Genomic DNA, 23,073 nt, shown 5'->3' with positions numbered 1-23,073 from the left:
AACATATTAAATAACATCTTATTGATATGTACACGTATATGTGTGGGAAGGATGTAAGTGATACTCTAAGAAAAAACTTTTCTATTATTTAAAAAAATTCTATGACATTTGGTAAGTGTCCAATTACTTGAAACAAGATCTTTTTATGATGCTATTAGCTGTTACTAGATATGTATGGATGAATACAATATTATTTCTTTGTTATTACCTAAAATTTTCATACTGTTCTACCTCAGCCATTAAGATACACTAAATATTAAGACAGTTCACATAATTTTAATTGCCGGTTTATGTATAAAGTTCCTTATATAATCTAATCATATCTCCCAACCTACTACTGGATAAAAATTTACTGAGTATCTTAAAAAGAGCTAACCTCCTTGGGGGATATAAGAGCTTTTAAGAAGCTTAAGATAGAGTAGAAGAGAGGAAACGCATTTAACTATGCACACAAGTTAAAGTCGGCTGCTACAGAGTAATTTAGGTATAAGCCTGTTTTGAGCGGTCCTTTTTTGGTTTAACCATTGGTAATACATAGTCACCTTTGTATTAATTCAAACAATACCTACAGACTAATGAAACTTCTGCCATAGGATATAAGAAATATGAAAGCTAGAGAAGACTCATATTTCTTGTGCTTAATAAACTTAAGGTCTTATTAGGACGATAAAACAAATATGATATTAATAGTATCCACAGACAATATATAATACAGTATGAACAGACTGAAGGTTAAGGTAATTGACAAAAATCAAACTGAGTAGAAAAAACGGTCTAAGCATTATACTTAAATACTATACCTGGATTAGGGCTCATTTTATGAGCATATATCAGTGCAATTAGAGAACAAAGTGATACATCTTGTTTGTTTTTAATAGCCTCAAATTCTCGAAGAGCTTCTTGAATTTTACCTGAAAATCAAAACCACAAAGTGAAAAATTATTCTTGGTGCAAAACAAGAATTTAAAACTTGCGGGAGTGCTTAATAATTAGCACGTACCTTCCATTAATGTAGCATAGGCATGATAAAACCTGAAGACTGGGTCACTGCCATAGCTCTTCATTCCCTCACCGGCAACAAGTAACACATGGTGGAAATATCCCTCCTGACAGTAGTAATTAATCAAAGCCTAAAAGGAAATAAAGTTAAGAGAGATTCCAATGTTCTGAAATACTCTAACAAGCAGGCATTAATCTAAGATCTTGAATAATCTACAACTTACTGTATTTTTTCTTCTAAGTTCCTTAAAATATTGTTAAAGGCTGGCACTTAGTACTAAGGAACGTAGAACACAATGAACATAAGACTACTAAAATAACAATATTTTCTAATAATTTCAGTCTTTTTCTCCTAAATGCTTTCTTAACAATATTGAAGTCAGAGTACTTTCAATTACAAAAAAAGTTAAAAAAAGACCAGAGGCTTCTATAGTCAGACTATAGGTTTCTTAAAACAAACAAACAAGCAAACAATACTTTGTTTCTATACTGTTTTTGTAGCATCACAAAGTAACGACCTATTAAACCCAGCAATTTATTGTCAAAGATTATGTTTTCTGAGTTCCACAATAAATAAATGTCAGTAAAACAAAGAATCTATTTTTTAAAGGAATTCACTCTCTTCAGGCTTTTTTAAAAATTATATGATTCATATACAAGGCAGAAAACTATCAGCTATGCTAAGTCGCTCCAGTCGTGTCCGACTCTTTGAGACTCCATAGACCGCAGTCCCCCAGGCTCCTCTGTCCAAGGGATTCTCCAGGCAAGAGTACTGGAGTGGTAGCCATGCTCTTCTCCAGGGGATTTTCCCAACCCACGGATCAAACCTGTGTCTCTAATGTCTCCTGCACTGATAGGCAGGTTCTTTCCCACTAGCGCCACCTGGGAAGCCCACTACCAGCTATGCTTCATACCGTTTTCCTCAGGATGTTATCTAAGGCTTAGTTGCCAACCTAATCAAAGAGGGAAACCATCCTCCATACTCCCCATCACTGAGATACACCTGATTCACCTCCGCGAACCAATTCAGGCCATTCCATACCTGTCTAGTGTGACTCTTCAGCTGCCTCATCTGTGAGAAACACAAATGAAGCACTCACTGTCAGGGTTCAGCTGAGTGTCTATCCAGCTCCTTTTCTCCCCCCACAGTCTACTGTTTCTGGAGGGTTATAGTCTGAGAGCTTTTCTAGAACAGTCAGGCAAACGTCCTCTGTAGCCTTCACTATGATTCCCTCCTCCGGTTGCCGTTCTCTGCTCCCGTCTCAGCCACGGTTTCTTCACAGCGTGACTCAGATGCCATTTCCAAGACCCCCACAGCACATCTCAGAAGAGCGCAGGTTTCCTCCAGAGCTGCTCCCCTCAGGTTGCAAGTGACCTTTTGGTTTGCCACAACTAAGGACACTTTTGGGGCTTCCCTGGGGTCTCAGATGGAGACTCGGGTTGGATCCTTGGGTTGGGAAGGTCCCCTGGAAGAGAGCATGGCAACTCACTCTAGAATTCTTGCCTGGAGAATTCCATAGACAGAGGAGCCTGGCAGGTTACAGTCCACAGGATAGCAAAGAATTGGACACTTTTAATATCCTCTTACTTGATTTTCTGTTCAGCATTTAGTATCGCTAAGCACCTATATAACTCTCCTGAAAGGCAGGGGCAGGATAACATAAAAAGGACATGGATTTTCAAGTAAAAAGACCTGGTTTCAAATTTCTGGTCTATCTGACAGCACCTCAGTTTGCTCACTGATAAAATGCTGGAAGTTATCATGAGGATTAATTGAATTATCATACTCAATTCCCCCTATTCGGGGGGGGGGGGGAGTTCCTCCAAACTCCATATGTTGATATTAAAACAAAAACACGTGTCAAGACCTCTCATCGCAGCTCCAGATTTCCATTTTCAGTTTCTCCACCACTGACGCCAGACACCTAGTGAGAAGTTCTGTCTTCCTGTTTGCACACTCCCCCTAAGTCCAACCAGTTAGCAGGCTCTTCTGTTGCTCTAGTCTACCTCCCACTCCCTGCACCAGTTTCTACTGTCTTGGTTCAGGTTAGAGTGTCCAGTCCCAAAACATCTACTGAGTGCCACACACCGGACAAAGTACAGCGACTATAAAGACGAAGAAGACATGGTTCTTGTTCCAGAAAAGCCCCAGAAATGCTTAAAATTTTAAACTGAGACTAGACTCTAAAGACTATTTGACCACACATCTATAGTCAATTAATCTTCAGCAAAGGAGTTAAGAATATGTTGGAGTTACAGATACAATGGAGAAAAGACCATCTCTTCAGTAAGTGGCGCTGGGAAAGCCGAACAGTGGCATGTAAATCAATGAAGTTAAAACACAACCTCACACCACATATACAAAAAAACCTCACTGACTTAAAAACTGAAAAAAAAAAAAAACATGACACCATAAAACGCCTAGAAGAGAACTTAGGCAAAACATTCTCTGACATAAATTGTATCAATTGTTTTCTTAGGTCAGTCTCCCAAGACAATAAAAATAAAAGAAAAAATAAACAAATGGGACCAAATCAAACTTAAAAGTTTTTGCATAGCAAAGGAAATCATAAACAAAACGAAAAGGCAACCTATGGACTGGGAGAAAATATTTGCAAAATATACAAACAGCTCATACAACTCAGAAACAACAACAAAAAAAGCCTAACAACCCAATAGAAAAATGGACATAAGACCTAAACAGACATTTCTCCAAAGACATACAGATGGCCAACAGACACATTAAAAGATGCTCAACATCGTTAATTATGACAGAAATGCAAATCAAAACTACAATGAAATATCACCTCACACCAGCCATCATTAAAAAAATCTACAAATAACAATTGCTGGAGAGAGTGTGGAGAAAAGGGAACCCTCCTACACTGCTGGTGGGACTGTAAGTTGGTACAGTCACTATGGAAAACAATATGGAGGTTACTCAAAAAATTAAAAATAGAGTTGCCATATGATCCTGCAATCTCACTCTTGGGCATATATCTGGAGGAAACTGTAATTCAAAAAGGCATATATACCCCAATGTTCACAGCAGTACTATTTACAATAGCCAGGACATGGAAGTAACCTAAATGTCCCTCAACAGAGGAATGGATAAAGAACACGTAGTACATGTATATACACACACATAATGGAATGTGAATAATAAAAATGCCATTTTGCAGCAACATGGATAAACCTAGAGATTATCATACTAAGTGAAGTCAGAAAGACTAATAACATGTGATATCACTTACATGTGGAATTAACAGACAACACAAATGAACACAGAAACAGATTCACAGACAGAGAGAAGAGACTGGTGGTAGCCGGGGAGGAAGGGAGACAGGGAAGGGACAGATTGGGAATTTGGAGTTAGCAGAAACTATTATATAGAGAATGGATAAACAACAAGGTCTCCACTATAGCACAGGGAGCTACATTCAATATCCTGTGATAAACCACAATGGGAAAGAATACGGAAAAGAATTAACTCATTTAACTATAAAGAAGTAACTCAGTTAATTATAACTGAGGCACTTCGCTGTACACTAGAAATACAACATTGTTAATCAACCATACTTCAATAAAACAAAGTTTTTAAAAGACTGAAAAGGAGTGTAGCAAATGCAAGAAAAGAGCTTATAAACTGCTTTGGGAATGCAGGAGAGTGAGGTTGGGGTATGGGAGGAGAGAAGAGTACAATTCTTGGGGAGGACTTAGAAACTGATTCTAGTCACAAACTCCTACTTCCTACATACATACTCTTACCTATTCCTCTTCATGATTCATAAGGAAGTCGGCCAAAAGAGGAACTCAAACAACACAGAGGGCAGAATTAAGCCATGATTCACCGGGACCGGGTGAGGATGGAGAGGACTAAAACCATCCTTGTATGCTGGAGCGGGGACTGGCACACTGCGGCCTATGGGCCACATCTGGCCTGCTGCCTGCTTTCACACAGCCAGCAAGTCAACATGATCAAATGGTGGAGGAAAAAAAAGAGAAGAAAAATAAAACACATGAAATTCAACTTTCAGTGTCCGTAAGTAAAGTTTTATTGGAACAAAGCCACGGTCATTTGCTTAAGTATTGTCTATGGCTGTTTTTATGCTACGACAGCAGACTCGACGCTATGGTCGATAATGCCTGAATATGTACCACCTGGCCCATTATAGAGAAAGTTTGCCACTTCTAGAGGCTTAAGTAGAACAGAGATAATTGGAAGAGGAGGTTGGAGAAAAAGCTGGGGTCAAGAAGGACCTCCTATTGAGTTGATTCTCTAGTCTAAGTGATGACACTTAAGACTAGAACATGCTAAAATCAACACTTTTTAGCATGAGAAGTGTTTTTATTGAAAAGTTCATTTAGGTGGCAATTTGAAGAACTAATTTACGGGGACGGGGAAAGCTCCACAGGAAAATAAAGTTTCAGACAAAAAAGCAAAAGACACTATCACTTGGCTAAGTGTTCTCCATCCACTCATCACCAGCAAACACGCTACACACTGCATTCACCTGCTTATGGACTAACTCCTCCCCTCCTCAAATGTAGAAAAATTTGAGAGGGTTTTTCTTAGCTTTATTATTGCAGGGCTTATTATCTGCAGGGTTTATTATCTTCAGGGCTTAGAACAATGCTAGACACATGGGACACATTCAATAAACATTTGTTGAATTAATTTAATTAAGGTTTTCGCCAGCAATAGACTATAAAATCGATGAAGGCGGGGACTGTTCTATTCATTACTATCCCCAGTTCCACTGGACACACAGTGAGCCCTCCTTCAACATGTGTTGAACAAGGGAATCAATGAACAAATGAATGGATATCATGATCCTAAAAAGTAACTTATTTAATTTCCAAGTTTCATATCTTTGTTTTCGTATCATCATTTCTTAAGTGGATCATTAAATATTTGCCGAAGAGATGCATCAGTGATAAACAGAGAAGTTTTTGTTCAGTCGCTTAGTCGTGTCCGACCATCACCCTAATACTTCATTTTCAAGCCTATGTCTTAAAATGATTTCATAAAATCTTTTTGCTCCTTTACCGTCGCTGGGGGATTGCTGACACTAGTTTGCTGGAGTCCTTAAAAATCGCACCTCGGAGTCGCACTCGGTGTCATAAAGTGACTAAAAACCTTATGTGCAAACAAGGTACAAAAAAAGTAAACACGACCAGCAGGGTGGGACAAGCACACTAACGGCAATTCGGAAAGCAGCGCGTGGGGAACGCTGCCCGACATGCAAATTTTTAAGCAGGGTCGGCGGAGGGAGAGCAGGCGATGTAAATCACAGGCCGGCGCCCCAAACAGGGACACCCAGCCAGACTGGGCAGCGGGCACAGCAAGTAACAACGGCCTCGCCCGGTCGGCGCGCTTCCCCACGCCCCCCAGCCCCTCGCCATTCCCCCACAGCATGTCCTGCCCGCTCACCTTCAGCCCCTGCGAGTCCATGGCTTCCCCAAGGCCAGGCCGCAGGCCTCCCGATCCAGCGCCTGCCGAAGCCTAACAGCAGAGACAGGGGCTCCAGCCCTGCCGCCCAGGCCCAAACTCGCTCGGGACGCGGCGGCAGGGGCGGGGCGGACCCGAGCCGCCATTGGCTGCCAGTGTGAGGGGGCGGGCCCTCGCGGCAGGGATTGCAGGTCCAGGCGCCGGCGGGGAGCTGGAGGGAGGGCTGCGCATGGGGAAGGGGGCCGTACCCACCGGATGCCCGGGAGGTAGAGAGGTCAAACGCAGAAACGACTGTAGGAGGGCGGTGGGAGGGGGGTGCCCAGGATGAGAAATTAAAGAATGAAGGAAATGGAAGAGAGCGGAGGGATAAGGGCAAGTCTGTTGCCCATCACTGACTACAAAGAAAGACACCATTTTCTGCATGCTAGAGTAGAGGCAGGTTCCCGCAGTGCGGCTGTTTAGAAGGCCTCGCCAGCTCAGGAAAAAGCCTTGAACTTTCACGTGTAGTAGTTGCATTATGGCCTCAAGGTGGCGCAGAAAAATCACACTTGGGCCCATCTTTGCGAGCATTGCTGGAAATCTCGCGTTTCCTGTTAGAATGCACTTTAAATTAGTCCTTAAAGAAAAAAAAAAACACTCTTTTTTACTCCCCGATAATGCTGCTGCTGCTGCTAAGTTACTTCAGTCGTGTCCGACTCTGTGTGACCCCATAGACGGCAGCCCACCAGGCTCCCCCGTCCCTGGGATTCTCCAGGCAAGAACACTGGAGTGGGTTGCCATTTCCTTCTCCAATGCATGAAAGTGAAAAGTGAAAGTGAAGTCGCTCAGTCGTGTCCGACCCACAGCGACCCCATGGACTGCAGCCTTCCAGGCTTCTCCGTCCATGGGATTTTCCAGGCAGGAGTACTGGAGTGTGGTGCCATTGCCTTCTCCGCCCCGATAATGAGAGGAGCTAATAAAGTAACCTAGTTTTTCAGTTAAAAATAATATTGCTGATTTTAAACTGAGAATAGATTTAATCTCTACCCAAACATTTATGTTTGTACCAGATAGGCAACTGTCAGTTGCTGATAGATTTCTTAAGTTATTTAATGAATTAAATTGAAATGTAATAAATTAAGAGATTTCGTATTTCTGCTTAAAGATATTTTCAAAGTAAGATTTGAGGTTTTGGTAATCTTTGTAGAATCTTTACACGGATTCCAAATTTCAATCCTAATTATTTTAATTTAGTTGATATAATTCAGAGTTGCCTTAAGCAGATCTTAAATTTGTTAAGCAGTCAAAAGACATTAACCTTTTTATATGCCAGGAGTTTAGGTAATGTCAATCTTGTGGGAAAGAATGACTAAGATAACAGGCTCCAATGCTAGGCAATATTTCTCACTGGTTTTCCTTAAGAGTGCATTCTTCTCAAAGAGGCACATATTATTTCATAAAGACTAGTTCTCATTTGTTTGTTTCCATCATTTATAGTCAAGCTAAATGTTTGTGGTGATGGACAGCTGGTATTACCTGCTGGTCTGATTTTCAGAGTCTGTGGATTAATCCATAGTTGGTATGCAGCAGAGAATACCAGAAACCAAGGTCCTCATCAAATAATGCTGAAGCTGAAGCTCCAATGCTTTGGCCACCTGATGCAAAGAGCTGAGTCATTAGAAAAGACCCTGGTGCTTGGAAGGATTGGAGGCAGGAGGAGAAGGAGAAGATGGAGGGAGAGATGGTTGGATGGCATCACCGACTCAATGGACATGAGTTTGAGCAAGCTCCGGGAGATGGTCAGGGACAGGGAAGCCTGGCGTGCTGCAGTCCATGGGGTGACAGAGTCAGACATGACTGAGGAACTGAACTACAAGGTCGTGGTCAGCATATACAATCTTAAACTGTACGCTTTTAGTTTCAAGTAAAGAGTCCATCTGGAAGAAAATTTCTGAGAATTACAGTTAAAGGAGCAGATGATCAAGGTACCTTTCTGAGATCTTTAAAGTCTAAACTTGGACTGTCAGACCATTGGAAGGCAGCACACTTACACCATGTTGATTTATAAAATTCCCTTCATTCAATTTCATTCTGAGGTTAAAGTATTTAGCACAAATCACCATATCTGGCACTCCATGAGTGTTTTTTGGATTAAAACTACTTTGGAAATTTGCTTTGATACTCCTGGTAACTTGTTCCTTGTGTAAGGTTCCATGGTCTTTTGTTCCCATGGGCTTCCCTGGTGGCTTAGATGGTAAGCAATCTGCCTGCAAAATGGGATACCTGGGTTCAGTCCCTGAGTTGGGAAGATTCCCTGAGAAGGGAATGGCCACCCACTCCAGTGTTCTTGCCTGGAGGATCCCCTGGACAGAGGAACCTGGTGGGCTACAGTCCGTGGGGTCACAGAGAGTGAGACATGACTGAGCGACTAACACTTTATTCCCGGCAGATGGGACAACCATTCCTTCTAAAACTTTCTCTTACTTTGCTCTGAGCCCTTTCTCCATCTGAAAAAAGCCTACTCTTTTTTCAGAATTCATCTCAACTCTTACTCTCTATGAAGCCTTTAATGATTGCCATAACTGATTGAATGTGTGAGACTGCATGGTACAGTGGCAAGAACATGGTCTCCTGGACCTGAGATGAAACCCCCTGGTGTGCTGTTATTTTCATGACTTGGGAAGGTTAATTTCCTGAGCTTAATTTTCCATATTTACCAAAGAAACTAAATATCTAATAATAGACAAAAAGTTCCTGACACATGATAGACATTCTATAACCATTCATAAAACACATAGTGTTCTGTAAGACTTAACACACTTTTATATATATTTTTGTATTATAGCTATGGTGCATTTTTTATTCATTTAATCTTTTCTACTTAATGGGGAGTACCTTAGAGCCACACAGTATAGTGAAGTGGGGATCAGCCTGGTCCCTGGAGTAGGCCACATGTGCGTGCTAAGTCGCTTCAGACGTGTGTGACTCTTTGCAACCCTATGGACTGTAGCCCGCCAGACTCCTCTGTCCTTGGGATTCTCTGGGCAAGAATACTGGAGTGGGTTGCCATGCCCTCTCCAGCGGATCTTCCCAACCCAGGGATTGAACCTGCACCCCCTGCACTGCAGGTGGATTCTTTACCACTGAGCCACCAGGGAAGCCCTGCAATCAAATTTTTATACCACCATTCCCTAGCTGTTTACTTGGACAAGTTATTTAACTTTCCTGTGCTTCTGCTGTAAAGTGAGATTAATACCTCAGAATGCTGTTACGGTTAAATAAGTTAATATTTAATGAACACAGCCGTGTTACTCACTGAATAACTTTAACTTCTAATTAATTATACTCTCAGCTTCTCCAAACACAGGCCCAGTATTGATCCCATACGCATCTAGCACATCTTATAGCCCTGGGTTGGGAAGATCCCCTGGAGAAGGAAATGGCAGCCCACTCCAGTATTCTTGCCTGGAAAATCCCATAGATCGTGGAGCCTGGTAGGCTACCATCCATGGGGTCGCAAAGAGTCGGACACAACTGAGCGACTTCAAAAAAAAAAAAATATATAGGACTGTTAAAGCCCTTTGGTTGTGCTTCTGTTTGGCTTTGTTCTCCCCAATTCCTACCTCAATACACTTGTATCTATGTTATTTTATGATATATTTGAGAAATTAAAGGAAAACGCTTAAGAAAAATAGGTGGTGCTGGTGAAGACAAGAATAAAGGTAAGTATGAAAAAAATAAAAAAGATAAACATATAACATTATTAAACTTGGGAGCTGGAAAGAACTTTAGAATCAATCGTCCAATCTCTGTATTTTACAGATGAAACCCCCAAATATGAAATAATCTAACCAAAGCCCCCCCACCAAGTTTTCTGTTCCCAACCTAGCCTTCAAAGCAGTTATGAATAATAAAGAGATAATGTGTTTGTTTTTTCTTAAGGCTATTTTACTATAAAGTTGAGCAAGAAAATGTAGAGGGCAAATATGTACTATCCAAATAAACTGGCACATAGTCTCAGAGGTGACGCTATGGAAAAGTTAGAAGTTAACTGAAGTCAGAACTGCTGAAATCTGAGTTAAGGCTCTATTCCTTAAAGTTAATAACTTTGCAATTTAGGGCAAAGTTGTTTACTTTTCTCTGCTTTGGTTTATACATTTGCAATGGATAATTGGGAATGGGACTGTAATACTTGTTTTGTTAGTGTGTAGACTAAATGAGATTATGTGAAAATGTTTCAAAGATTGAAAAGCACCTTGTAAAAGTTCATAGCACACTTATAAGAAAACTTCATAGCAGTTACAGGAAGGCTCCTTTCCTCACTATGTGGCAAGCCATCTTACCTCTCTGAGATTAGGATCCAGTCCATGTGCTCTCTAGTGCTCTTTTCTTCTCCAAATAGCACAGTACACACAGTACCATTCTTTTGAGTTGTGCATGAAGCATGGTGTCTGCTGATGCAAAAAATAACTTGTAACTCATCCCTTTAAATTTGTCATAACTCATCCCTTTAAAATTCTCCAGTTTTACTCATTTAAGTAAATTAGGGAGATGCTGTTAATGATCAGGCACTTACCTTTCATATCTCCTTTGCTAAGTGATATTATGGAGAAAGTTGAGGAAGTGATCTGAGTTCTAACTGTGTTGCTTAATCATTCGTGCATTCCATTCACCAAATGTTAAATGAATACCAGTGACAGAGAATAAAATTCTTGTCATCTTCTCCGAGAATTTAAAGTCTAGTAAAGGTAGACAGACATTGAATAAATATTCACAAAAGGAAATGGAAAAATTATAAGCAGTGACAGCTTTAATAGCTATTTTAAGAAGTGCAATAAACAGATTAAACTGCAGTTCAGTTCAGTTCAGTTCAGTCGCTCAGTCGTGTCTGACTCTTTGCAACCCCATGAATCGCAGCACGCCAGGCCTCCCTGTTCATCACCAACTCCCGGAGTTCACTCAGACTCATGTCCGTCGAGTCTGTGATGCCATCCACCCATCTCATCCTCGGTCATCCCTTTCTCCTACTGCCCCCAATCCCTCCCAGCATCAGTCTTTTCCAATGAGTCAACTCTTTGCATGAGGTGGCCAAAGTACTGGAGTTTCAGCTTCAGCATCATTCCCTCCAAAGAAATCCCAGGGTTGATCTCCTTCAGAATGAACTGGTTGGATCTCCTTGCAGTCCAAGGGACTCTCAAGAGTCTTCTCCGACACCACAGTTCAAAAGTATCAATTCTTCAGTGCTCAGCCTTCTTCACAGTCCAACTCTCACATCCATACATGACCACTGGAAAAACCATAGCCTTGACTAGACTGACCTTAGTCGGCAAAGTAATGTCCCTGCTTTTGAATATGCTATCTAGGTTGGTCATAACTTTTCTTCCAAGGAGTAAGCGTCTTTTAATTTCATGGCTGCAGTCACCATCTGCGGTGATTTTGGAGCCCCCCAAAAATAAAGTCTGACACTGTTTCCACTGTTTCCCCATCTATTTCCCATGAAGTGATGGGACTGGATGCCATGATCTTCATTTTCTGAATGTTGAGCTTTAAGCCAACTTTTTCACTCTCCTCTTTCACTTTCATCAAGAGGCTTTTTAGCTCCTCTTCACTTTCTGCCATAAGGGTGGTGTCATCTGCATATCTGAGGTTATTGATATTTCTCCCGGCAATCTTGATTCCAGCTTGTGCTTCTTCTAGCCCAGTGTTTCCCATGATGTACTCTGCATAGAAGTTAAATAAGCAGGGTGACAATATACAGCCTTGACGTACACCTTTTCCTATTTGGAACCAGTCTGTTGTTCCATGTCCAGTTCTAACTGTTGCTTGCTGACCTGCATACAGATTTCTCAAGAGGCAGGTCAGGTGGTCTGGTATTCCCATCTCTTTCAGAATTTTCCACAGTTTATTGTGATCCACACAGTCAAAGGCTTTGGCATAGTCAATAAAGCAGAAATAGATGTTTTTCTGGAACTCTCTTGCTTTTTCCATGATTCAGAGGATTTTGGCAATTTGATCTCTGGTTCCTATGCCTTTTCTAAAACCAGCTTGAACATCAGAAAGTTCACAGTTCACGTATTGCTGAAGCCTGGCTTGGAGAATTTTGAGCATTACTTTACTAGCATGTGAGATAAGTGCAATTGTGCGGTAGTTTGAGCATTCTTTGGCGTTGCCTTTCTTTGGGATTGGAATGAAAACGGACATTTTCCAGTCCTGTGGCCACTGCTGAGTTTTCCAAATTCGCTGGCATATTGAGTGCAGCACTTTCACAGCATCGTCTTTCAGGATTTGAAACAGCTCTACTGGAATTCCATCACCTCCACTAACTTTGTTCATAGTGATACTTTCTAAGGCCCAGTTGACTTCACATTTCAGGATGTCTGGCTCTACAGGGATTAATATACGAAGAATGAAGTGAAACTCACATCACTTGTAGTCCAAGGAATCCTTCCACTCAACTCCTTCAATTAACTTCTTTTAGGCTACTGAATGGTAACTGTTTTTCTTTTAAAATACCTGAGAAGCTCAGATAACTGATGGCTAAGAAATTTGTTTCTGGCTCACTTGATGTAACAAATGTTTCTACTCAAATACCATGACAGAGATTTACCAGGGGTTATTTTTTTTCTTGGTGTTCTTGATTATATGTTGACATTTCATCTATGCAAAAGTAGAAGAGAGAAAACAGAAAAACACATTTCAGAGGAGTTTGGTATTTTGAAATAGAAACAATGAATTATTAAAAATGTTTGAAACTGTGATATACTGAATATCTTGACAAGATGCTATCTGTCTTCTACTCCTTTAAAGAATCTTTTTCTGATTGATAGAATAAGAAGAGAAAAATAGCAATCATTCTCCCTCTGCCTGGTGTGACATTAGGTAGATAGTACATTGCTTTAAATTTTACTCCCATAGGTCCAAGCTCACTTCTGAAAAATCTTCCTCAAGGTCAAATTCACACTGCACATCTTCCTAGACACTCTGTTATTTCTGAATGTGAGATAACCAGACCTCTTAAGGTTTTTGTCTTAAGGTTGAGAAGAATCAGCCTTAGCTCTCTAAGAATCTGATTCTGGAGGACTTTGTTTATGGCAGTGTTTCCAAACAGTCCCAACGCTCCTTGGAGGCAAAATATGCTAAAAATCAAGTGCTGAGTTTGCAAAAATAAAGGAGCGAATAGCGACTTTGTGCCTGCCCAGTTGACTCAGTTATGCAGGATGGTATGCTCTAGCATGATCTTCTTTGGGTACATCAAACCCAATTCTCACTCATTCTCCTCTCTCAGCTTTCCCTTGGTCTTTCCCCTCCCTGAATAGATTTCAGCATCTCTTGTGTTAACAGCCACTGTGTGATGCCTCTGTTCCACAGGGTTGCCGCTGCTTCCTAGCTTGTGATTCCGACGTGCTCGCCCTAAATAACCTCTCCCTCTGCCAGTCTGACTTCTTTATCTGCGACAAATGAGGCCAGAAGTTCATTGGAGCCTCACAGTGACTAAGTGAAAGTGCCTCCATCCCAAAGACACTGCCTCCATCTCCCTGGGGAGGAGAACCCTTCCATTCAGAGATAAGCCTGGAGGCAGAGTTTTTGCTTTCCCTAACAGCTAATATATATTTTTTCTCACCTCAGAGTATCCAGATTTTCTCTCTCCTTACATCCATCTCCTGGTTTCTCAAGCACTGGGCCCTCCTTATTAGCCCTATTGCTTGTCTGAATCAGTTGAATTAAAACGAGGGACTTCCCTGCTGGTCCAGTGGCTAAGACTCCTCACTCCCAGTGCGGGGGATGCAGGTTCAGTCCCTGGTTGGGAGCTAAGATCCCACATGTCGCAACCAAGAGTTAACATGCTGTAAATAAAGATCCTGAGTGCTGCAACTAAAACTCGGTGTATAGCCAAATAAATAAATAAGAAATTCTGAAAAAGAATGAAATGGCTGGAGCTCCTCCCTCAAAACCCCTGCTCATAAATCCATGTATAACTGGGTTAATTTATGGCAGGATATTTTTTCCACAAATTTTTGAGAATTTTCAAACATACAGAAGAGTTGAACATCACAATAAACACCCCTCTACTTACCACCATAGAACTTTCCTGAGATCCTGTATCCTACTGCTTTTTGTGTTTTGCCATCCTCCTTGATTCGTGTAGATGGTTGGACCATTAGTATTTTTGTAGCAGGGTGGAAGTAAAAGCCCTTAGAAAGGTGGCTGCTAGCTATATGAAGCTGTTTACATTTTCATGATGGTTAAAATTACAAGTTAGATTCATCAATTGCACTAGCCACATTTCAAATGCTCAGTAGCCACATGTGGCTAGTGGTTGCTGGATTGGGGCAGCACAGAGATCATTTGCATCATTTCAGGAAATTCTATTTTATGGCATTTTAAAAGCTCTTGGGTCTTCTGTAGAGGAATAAGTTTATTTAAGAAATGAGTCTAAGTTTCTTGGTGGGTAAGAGGAGCCAAAGAATTGTATCTAAGGCAAGAGAGGGAGGCAATACATGCTAATGTCAAGTGCTGAGTCTGCAAAAACTTAGCACTTGAGTTTGTCCTTGAAACCAGGACAGGGCCCAAAAGCAATAGGGTCCTGTGATTCCTAGGGCCCCACCCCCTCTTCTGAGACAGTGTGCCCAGAAGGAGGCAAAACTTCAGAAAAACAGTTGCATGGTGTGCCCAGCAGAGTTGAGTCTAAAATACTGACCCTCAGGGATCCAGTGTGGCCAAAAGTTTGCCCTTAGAAGCTATGATGGGCTTCCCATTTACTGAACACCCTATAAGCCTCTGGGATTCCGGTGGAATCCTAGGAGAGCAGACTGTAATATTGAATGAGATTAAATTTCCTGGCAGTCCAATGGGACTGATGCTCAGCTTTGAATTTTACTAGATTTAAAAGAAGAGGTAGAAATTTCTTGTTTCATGCCCATATAAAATTTAGTGACGGACTCCCCTAGCAGCTCAGACAATAAAGAATCCACCTACAATGCAAAAATTAGTGAAAACAGTGAAAATATATATATATATATACACGTAATTTTTCAAAGAGAATTTAAATTACATTCTTTGTATATCATTCATAGAATATATAAGAATTAAATACCATCAGATGGGCTAATAGTGTTTGGCATACCTCCCCATTTTCATTCTCTAGCAGTCATTGTTTCTGAATAATAATAGTATGTCATGCAGCTCCCACCATCTGAAATATGACACTGTCATACAGGCTGATTGTGTTAGGTTCCCTGCAAAAAAAAAAAAAAGAGAGAAAGTATTATTGGCTCTGTGTGGTTGTTCCTAAATTTCAAGATATTGTGAAGGATGCTTTCACTGCAGTTTGCAATATCTATTCAAGGTGGTAGGTTATTCATTTATTCGACTTTTTAAAAAGTTCAATATAGGCACTGTTCCATACCATGTAGGGTGGGCATGGTTCCTTCCCTTACAGATGTTACGGCTGTAGAATTATTTGTCCTGGAAGATATATTGAGAGATGAAAAATCCAAGAGTATCCTGTGATCCTTTCAAAGAGAAGCTCCTACACAGTACCTGTTGAAATTCATTTACTGAATCCCTTGTCCCAGCACTGAGTTGTTTTCCCCAGAGGAAAAAAGGGAATTTTTCCCTAATTTTTTACAAAGGCCTATATGAGCTAATTGTGTCCCTGATGTTAGAACTCCTTTTCTTTTAGTAAATCTAAATCACATAGGTTGAAATGTAAGCTGCCTTGTTACTATTCAGCCCAGATTGCTGGAAAGTCTTTAGATACATAACACAACCATACTGAATCACACTCGGTAACTCAGAGATGCTACTTGGTGATCTGTCCATTCTGACTTTTGAGTATTTTACTAATTAAGTACTACAGTCAACTAATGATGAGTTCCTAAAGGCCTGAACCTTACCCAGTTGCCAATAACTCAGACCGATTTCTCAGACTTGCTGCTTATAAGACCCTCCTGGGAAGCTTGTTATAACTTTCTTCTACCTCTTTCTAACAGCATGATTCAATAGACATTTTTAGGCCCTTTCCTGATGATTCTGATTTAATTTGAGATGAGACTTAGAACTAATTTTTTTTCTTTTTTTTAAATATAAATTTATTTATTTTAACTGGAGGTTAATTACTTTACAATATTGTATTGGTTTTGCCATACATCAACATGAATCCACCACAGGTATACACATGTTCCCCATCCTGAACCCCGCTCCCTCCTCCCTCCCCATACCATCCCTCTGGGTCGTCCCAGTGCACCAGCCCCAAGCATCCAGTATCATGCATCGAACTTGGACTGGCGATTCGTTTCATATATGATATTATACATGTTTCAATGCCATTCTCCCAAATCATCCCACCCTCTCCCTCTCCCACAGAGTCCAAAAGACTGTTCTATACATCTGTGTCTCTTTTGCTGTCTCGCATACAGAAACTAAATTTTTAACTATTGTCCTGGTAGGCTTTTAGATGAGTTTTTTTTTTTTAATGCCCTAAGATTATTGAAAGGTAAGAGAGGTTATCTAATAGACCCGAAGACTTGGAGCCCACCACACTGAAGTTATCTTTGGATTGATTTGACCATTTAAGGCATAGTCCAGAGAGAATACAATGGAAATGCCAAGATTTGGATGTGGGGAAAGAAGAGTAGAATCATAAAGTTCTAAGATGTGCCTGACTAGATTTACACTAAACTTCATGCAATTAACTGCCTAATGAGTTTCACTTTAGCAAATGGTAGCATGTTACAAATAGGACAACCTCTCCTGTATATGAATCAAGTCCTTCCTCACTCTCCTTGTCTCTGAAAAAAAAAAAAAAAATCTGTCTACATAATTTAGCCATTCTCCATAAATCCTATTTTCCATATCCTTGCATGTTTATGGCATTGAAAACTTATAGTTAGTATATTTTGCTCTAGCATTGCACCTACTTGAGAATATCAGTCAGTATAACTCAATAGACATTTTTCCTGTGGTAGGACAAATGGCTGCATTTATGACTGAAGTTGATCACAAGCACAACCTGTTTGCCTTCAGAAACATGTGTTTTCTGTGACTGCAAGAAATACTGCTGAATAAGGCATTTCTTCACCATCCTTGATGAACGAGGAACATTAATAATGCATATAAGAGCCAGGCCAAATGATATTGAAGAAAAAACATGGTCCAGAAGCCCTAATTCCTTTTAGAGATTAAATTTTAAATGGCAAGCTCAATAGTTCCATCATAGCACAGAACGAGGTGAATATTATGTAATCCTTGAGTTCTAGAGAGTCAAAAGTCAATTTATTTTTTACTCTTATACCTTGCAAACATTTCTGGATATACAAATATGTATAACTACCCTCATATCTATATTTATTTCTTTATAAGTAACAAAAACAGTATATGTTCTCTTATGGATGTAATTTATGTCTGTTTAAATATTTATTATATAAATCCAATATTACTATAAAATACCAAGGCTAATTTTCATTTGTAACTTTTGTGATGTTTTATTCTTTTATATCTCTTGCATATAATGATATCCCTGTGAAAAAACATATAAGAGGGAAAGATCCCAGAGTGGTAAATAATGCTTTCCATAATAGAGCTACTTAGAACAGTGCTAAAAATTAGCTGATTTGCCCATTTACCAAATATCTAGAGAACACCCTCTCTGTAAAAAGTTACTGTAGAGGATACAATGGTATTTAAGGCCAATTTCTGCCAATTGTACACTTTCTGGTATGTGTATTCTTATGGCAGAAGTGGAGGAGAAGGGTGAGGAGAGGAAGAAAACCATTTTAAACTACAGTGCCATGGTAGTTTGAGTCCATACAAATGGAACATGGAGGTGATCCTACGTCCCGCTTTGCCCAGGAGAGTCCTCACTGATGCTTGTTGCTTTAGCATAATTATTAATTGTCTCTCCTTTTGCTTTCAAAACTGTCCAGGTGTAAACATAGACATCAAATTCCATAGACGTTCACAGGAGAGAAAATCCTCTTCCAGTAATAAGACACAAGGAAAATGTCACTGAATCCTGAAGGATGGGTTTGATTTCAGAGGTAGAAAGACAGATGAAGAAGCACTCAAGGATTATGTTCCATCATTGCTTACCTGTATTCTTCCAACAACTTCTCAAATTATGACCCTGCTTTTTGGCAATCTGCAGAATACACATTTTGACCACTATTCTGTAATATTTCTGCTATCTGAACGGCCCCACCCTTCTCATTCTTCAAATCCAGGTCAGAGTTTACAGTTATAACTGTCTCTGAATCCTCCTTCCAAGCCTCTAATCCAAGGTTGTAGAGTTACTCACCCATTCCTCTATGTATTCTGTAATTTGTACTTACTTTTGCTGAGCCTGAAGGAAGACTCCAAACAGTAACAGAGTGAGAAACCACGTTGACGTCTGGCTAATTTTCCTAGTGGTTGAGAGGACTAGAATATGGTCAAATCAGTTTTGGATATATGAAATTGAAGATGATAGACATGTATGCAAGTATAAAAGACCAACAGAAAGTTAGAATTGTAACTCAAAAAAAGAGGCCGATGCTGCAGAAGAAATCTGATAGGAGAGGGGAAAAATTAAAAAGTGAAGGCAAAGATCCTAAAGAAAGAAGAGACCTAGAAAAGCTTAGTTTTTATGGAAGGCAAGGGAAGATGCAATTCAGTGAAGGAGGTGGTGATGACCATCTTCATCAAATTCTAAAAAGCTATAAAAAATATGATAAAGACTGAATAAAGATAATTGAGTTTTAGTAACTGTAGACTGGTTGGAGGTAGAACCAGATTTGAGAACACTGAAGAGAATGAGAAGGTGCTTTGTAAGAAAAAGATTCAAAATTAGTTTGATATTTGAATCTGTTGTGGTTTAGTTGCTAAGTTATGTCCGACACTTACAACCCCATGGACTGTAGCCCACCAGTCTCCTTGTCCATAAGATTTTCCAGGCACGAATACTGAAATGGGCTGGCATGGTAGAGTCTCAATATATTTCAAACAGCTTGAAGAAGAAAGATAAAACTTGTATCTTAATGTTCTCTAACACACACCACACTGTGGCAAGTTAAACATGGGGTAGTGAATTCATGAAAGCTCATGAAGTAAATTGGATTTCCTATAACAGCATATTTTTAATGAAGAATTTATATTAAAATGTAATTTCCTATAAATTTATTTTAAGAACTTTCTGGTCTCCATCCCATGATAAATAAAGACTACATTCCTGGAAGACAAACAAAATGCTGCAGTTATCAATCGAATAGTTCTCTGACCATCTTGCTCTTCTAAGTAAACATTAAATAAAGAGATAATTCATGATAACCAGAAATAGAGTATTTACAGTTCTGTTCCACATGGATAATGTTCTTTCTTCCTATCTTCACCTTTTGTATTTTCAAGTCTTTTCTTCATCATGTTATTGAGAAGGATAAAGACCAGCATAGCATATGAATACTCCATGTGCCTATGTCAATAAGAATATTCACAGCCAAATTTTCTCATCAATATCATTGGGACCTATATTTAATTTTAACCAAGAGTGAAAGTGTTGAGTATAGAACCCTGAATTTAAAAGGTATTTTTTTAAAAAAGCAATGAGCTATGAACAATGAGAAAAAATGCATAAGGGTTGAGAAAAGTTATTTTTCAAGATTAGAAAGGCAATTTTGAAAGTGCAAAGTTGGACAGAAAGAAGCAATCAAAAGGAGAGAATAAAGACACAAGAGAGGGCAATAACTCAACACTGAGTACTCAGTTGACATTGCAGATTATCTATTACTGATGTCAAGAATTTCTTGGTGATGCAGTTTCCCCAACAATATTCAGTTGTTTGGAATATTTTTCTCCTCTAGTGCCTTTGCTGCCACACTGACTGAATCAGTGTTAATTGACAATTTAGGAGAATATTCCCATGTTCCAGGAAGGACAGTACTATAAGTGCTATTGTACATGATTAAAGCAATAATATTTTGATTATGAACATTTCAATACATTCATAGTTGACTAAGAAGCATTCATCTTATTACATAATAGTATGAAATTTAGTCCATGTATGGTAGAATAAATAATTATAGGACAAATTTGCAGACTTTAATATAGTTTGTATAGTTCTAGCATCCAAACTTTTTGTTACACACATATGAACATACAAATTATGAGGCTGAGTACCGATTACCTATCCCACTGGTTCCTAGACTCTTGATTTGCTGCATCAGTAAAATACAAATGGGAGGACCAACACAGGGTTGTCAATTTTTAATTTAGCTAAATAAAATACTAAAACAACCCACTATCATTTATTCTCACCATCATTTCAAAAAGAGCATTTTAACATAAAATGTTTTTAGTCTTTGGAAATGAAACATTAAAAAGGCATATTTTTACAGTAAAGTTCTTTAAATTGAATATGTTTAGCTTTATAAATATTTATCACATCATTCGTAATTTCCAAGGTTAACTGTGGCATGTGAAATACTTGTCACGTGGGTGCTGGCCTGTAGAGCTGTGTTTGAGGGTGCTGGTTGGTACTTAAAATTTCTGGACCCCAGGGACTCATATAGCCCATAAGACACATTCTGATACAATACAGGCAGGATGACCAGAGTTTAGATCACAAGTTTCCAATTTCGTAGATCTAGCTTCAAATACTGGAGTTTTAACCACTATGCCACAGATCTCTCCTAAAAATATTCTTATTTTTAGTAACATAAGGGTTACCACAAAGGATAAGGAATGTACTCATTTGTCTCTTCAAAAACACAACGTCTGGAAAACAAGGATAGTAATTAACATGCAGTGTTCTTTGAAGTAATTAGAAATAGTTTATCTAATTTTAAGAGTAGAATCATAAATTCCAGGACACAGAAAAACAGGTGATAAAGTGAATACACACACACATACATACTGCAGTAACGCAACAGTGACAAAAAAATCTTCACTTCCTTGCAGACACACACATGCATCTATATCAACGTTTACGTACACACATATACACATAGAGTTCATTGCCCTTTCTGTGTTAGTCTCTCAGTCATGTCCGGCTCTTTGCGACCCCATGGACTGTAGCGCACCAGGCTCCTCTGTCTGTGGAATTCTCCAGGCAAGAATACTGGAGTGGTTGCCATTTCCTTCTCCAGGGGATCAACTCGAACCCAGGTCTCCCGCATTGCAGGTAGAAATTTTTACCATCTGAGTCACCAGGGAAGTCCTTTAATTGTCCTTCAGTCCCACTCAAAAGTGAGTTGCAGACATCATCCCACTCATTCCTAAATACTTTAATGTGCATTTTCTGAGAGTAAGGATATTACCCATAATTATGTAATAGCCTCATTTAGATTTTATAAAATTAAAGAAATTAAAATACTTTTATAATACTAGTACTTAATCGAGTCCATATTCAAATTTAGTCAGTATTCCCAGTAACATTCATAATTATTACTATTTTTCCAGTCCAGTATTCAATCCAGAATCACATGTTGTATTTTGTTTTCATAACTCTTCAACCTCAAGTTGTTCCTTACCCTGAGTTTGCTTTTCATGACATTTCTAAAGAGTTCAGTCATTTCATAGAATGTCCTCAATTTGATTTTTCTTATGATTAAATTCTGGTTATGCCATTTTGAATGGATACCAAGAAGTGATGTCTTCTTCAGAATTGTCCCATAATTGATGAAGATAGTGTCTTCTAGGTGTCTCCACTGTAAGCTTTATTTAAAAAAATTTTAATGCAGAAGAGATACTTAGAGACAATGTAAATGTCCTATTCCTTGTCAAACTTTCACCCATGAGTTTTAGTATTCATTGATTCTTCTTGCATGAATGTCTCTATGATGGTTGCCAAGTGGTAATTTTCTATCTTCATTATTTCTTCTACATATGTTAGTTAATATTCAACTGTGAGAAAGAGCTTTTCACTTTTTCCATTCATTTGTGTTGGTACATGCTTGTGAATTCTTATTCAATGGATTATAATCTGTTACTGTCTTTCACTATGTAAACATAATACCAAAATGACTATGGTGATTTATATGATTATGTTTCACCAATTTGCTTTGTATTTGAAAAGGTACCAGTGAGTACTGGTATGAATGTGGAATATTTAAAAAATCTATAGGGATTATCCTATAATCCTTATTTTTGTCAGTTAGAAATGGGAAATTCTTTTCAGAATTAGTTGTCCTGGTGTTTTAGAGAAATGATGTCATGAAGAGACAAGGTTGGGAAGCTGAAGGATAGGGAAAGGCCCTGTGTGTGACTGCTCTTCTCATCAAGGTCACGTTCCTCTTTCAGACTTCATAACTGACATTGTGCAAATCTGATAGTAAATGAGGCTTCTCTCTTCTCATAAATTTAGATGTTTCTTCAGCTGTCACTTTTATTGTTTGGACCACTCCAGTAACTGCTCCATGATCTCTGTGAAATCTGTGCTTGACTGGACTGTAATTTCCCTAGTTCCTCTTTCTCTGTCTACTAATGCTGGTTAGACTAAGCCTCCAAGCTGACCCAAGGCAAATCTTTGCCTATTGCCCACTTTCACAAGCTATTTTAATCACTGTTCCATCCAGGTAAGAGACAGATGGCACACTGAAATGAGGCAAGAGAGATGTTTTTCATGAAGGGCCATTTAAAAAGATGTCAGCAAGATAAAGGGGCCACAGGTCTAA

At 39.3% G+C, this 23,073-nt stretch overlaps 1 protein-coding gene across 1 annotated transcript in view; it reads right to left on the bottom strand.

Annotated features, from left to right (window-relative positions):
• Positions 1-6,454, bottom strand: part of TTC21B (tetratricopeptide repeat domain 21B) — a 94,183-nt gene extending 87,729 nt beyond the window's left edge. Inside the window, exons 1-3 of the mRNA XM_068968770.1 lie at positions 6,434-6,454; positions 1,001-1,130; positions 801-911 (exon numbers count right to left, since the gene is read on the bottom strand). Of these exons, the coding sequence (XP_068824871.1) occupies positions 801-911; positions 1,001-1,130; positions 6,434-6,454 (262 nt within the window). The remainder of the gene's footprint in view (positions 1-800; positions 912-1,000; positions 1,131-6,433) is intronic.
• Positions 6,455-23,073: the final 16,619 nt, after the last annotated feature.

Source organism: Capricornis sumatraensis, chromosome 3 (genome assembly GCF_032405125.1).
Source record: "Capricornis sumatraensis isolate serow.1 chromosome 3, serow.2, whole genome shotgun sequence".
Lineage (NCBI taxonomy): Eukaryota > Metazoa > Chordata > Mammalia > Artiodactyla > Bovidae > Capricornis > Capricornis sumatraensis.
Note: the sequence above shows the minus strand (reverse complement) of the source record. Positions and strands in the feature narration are given on the sequence as shown.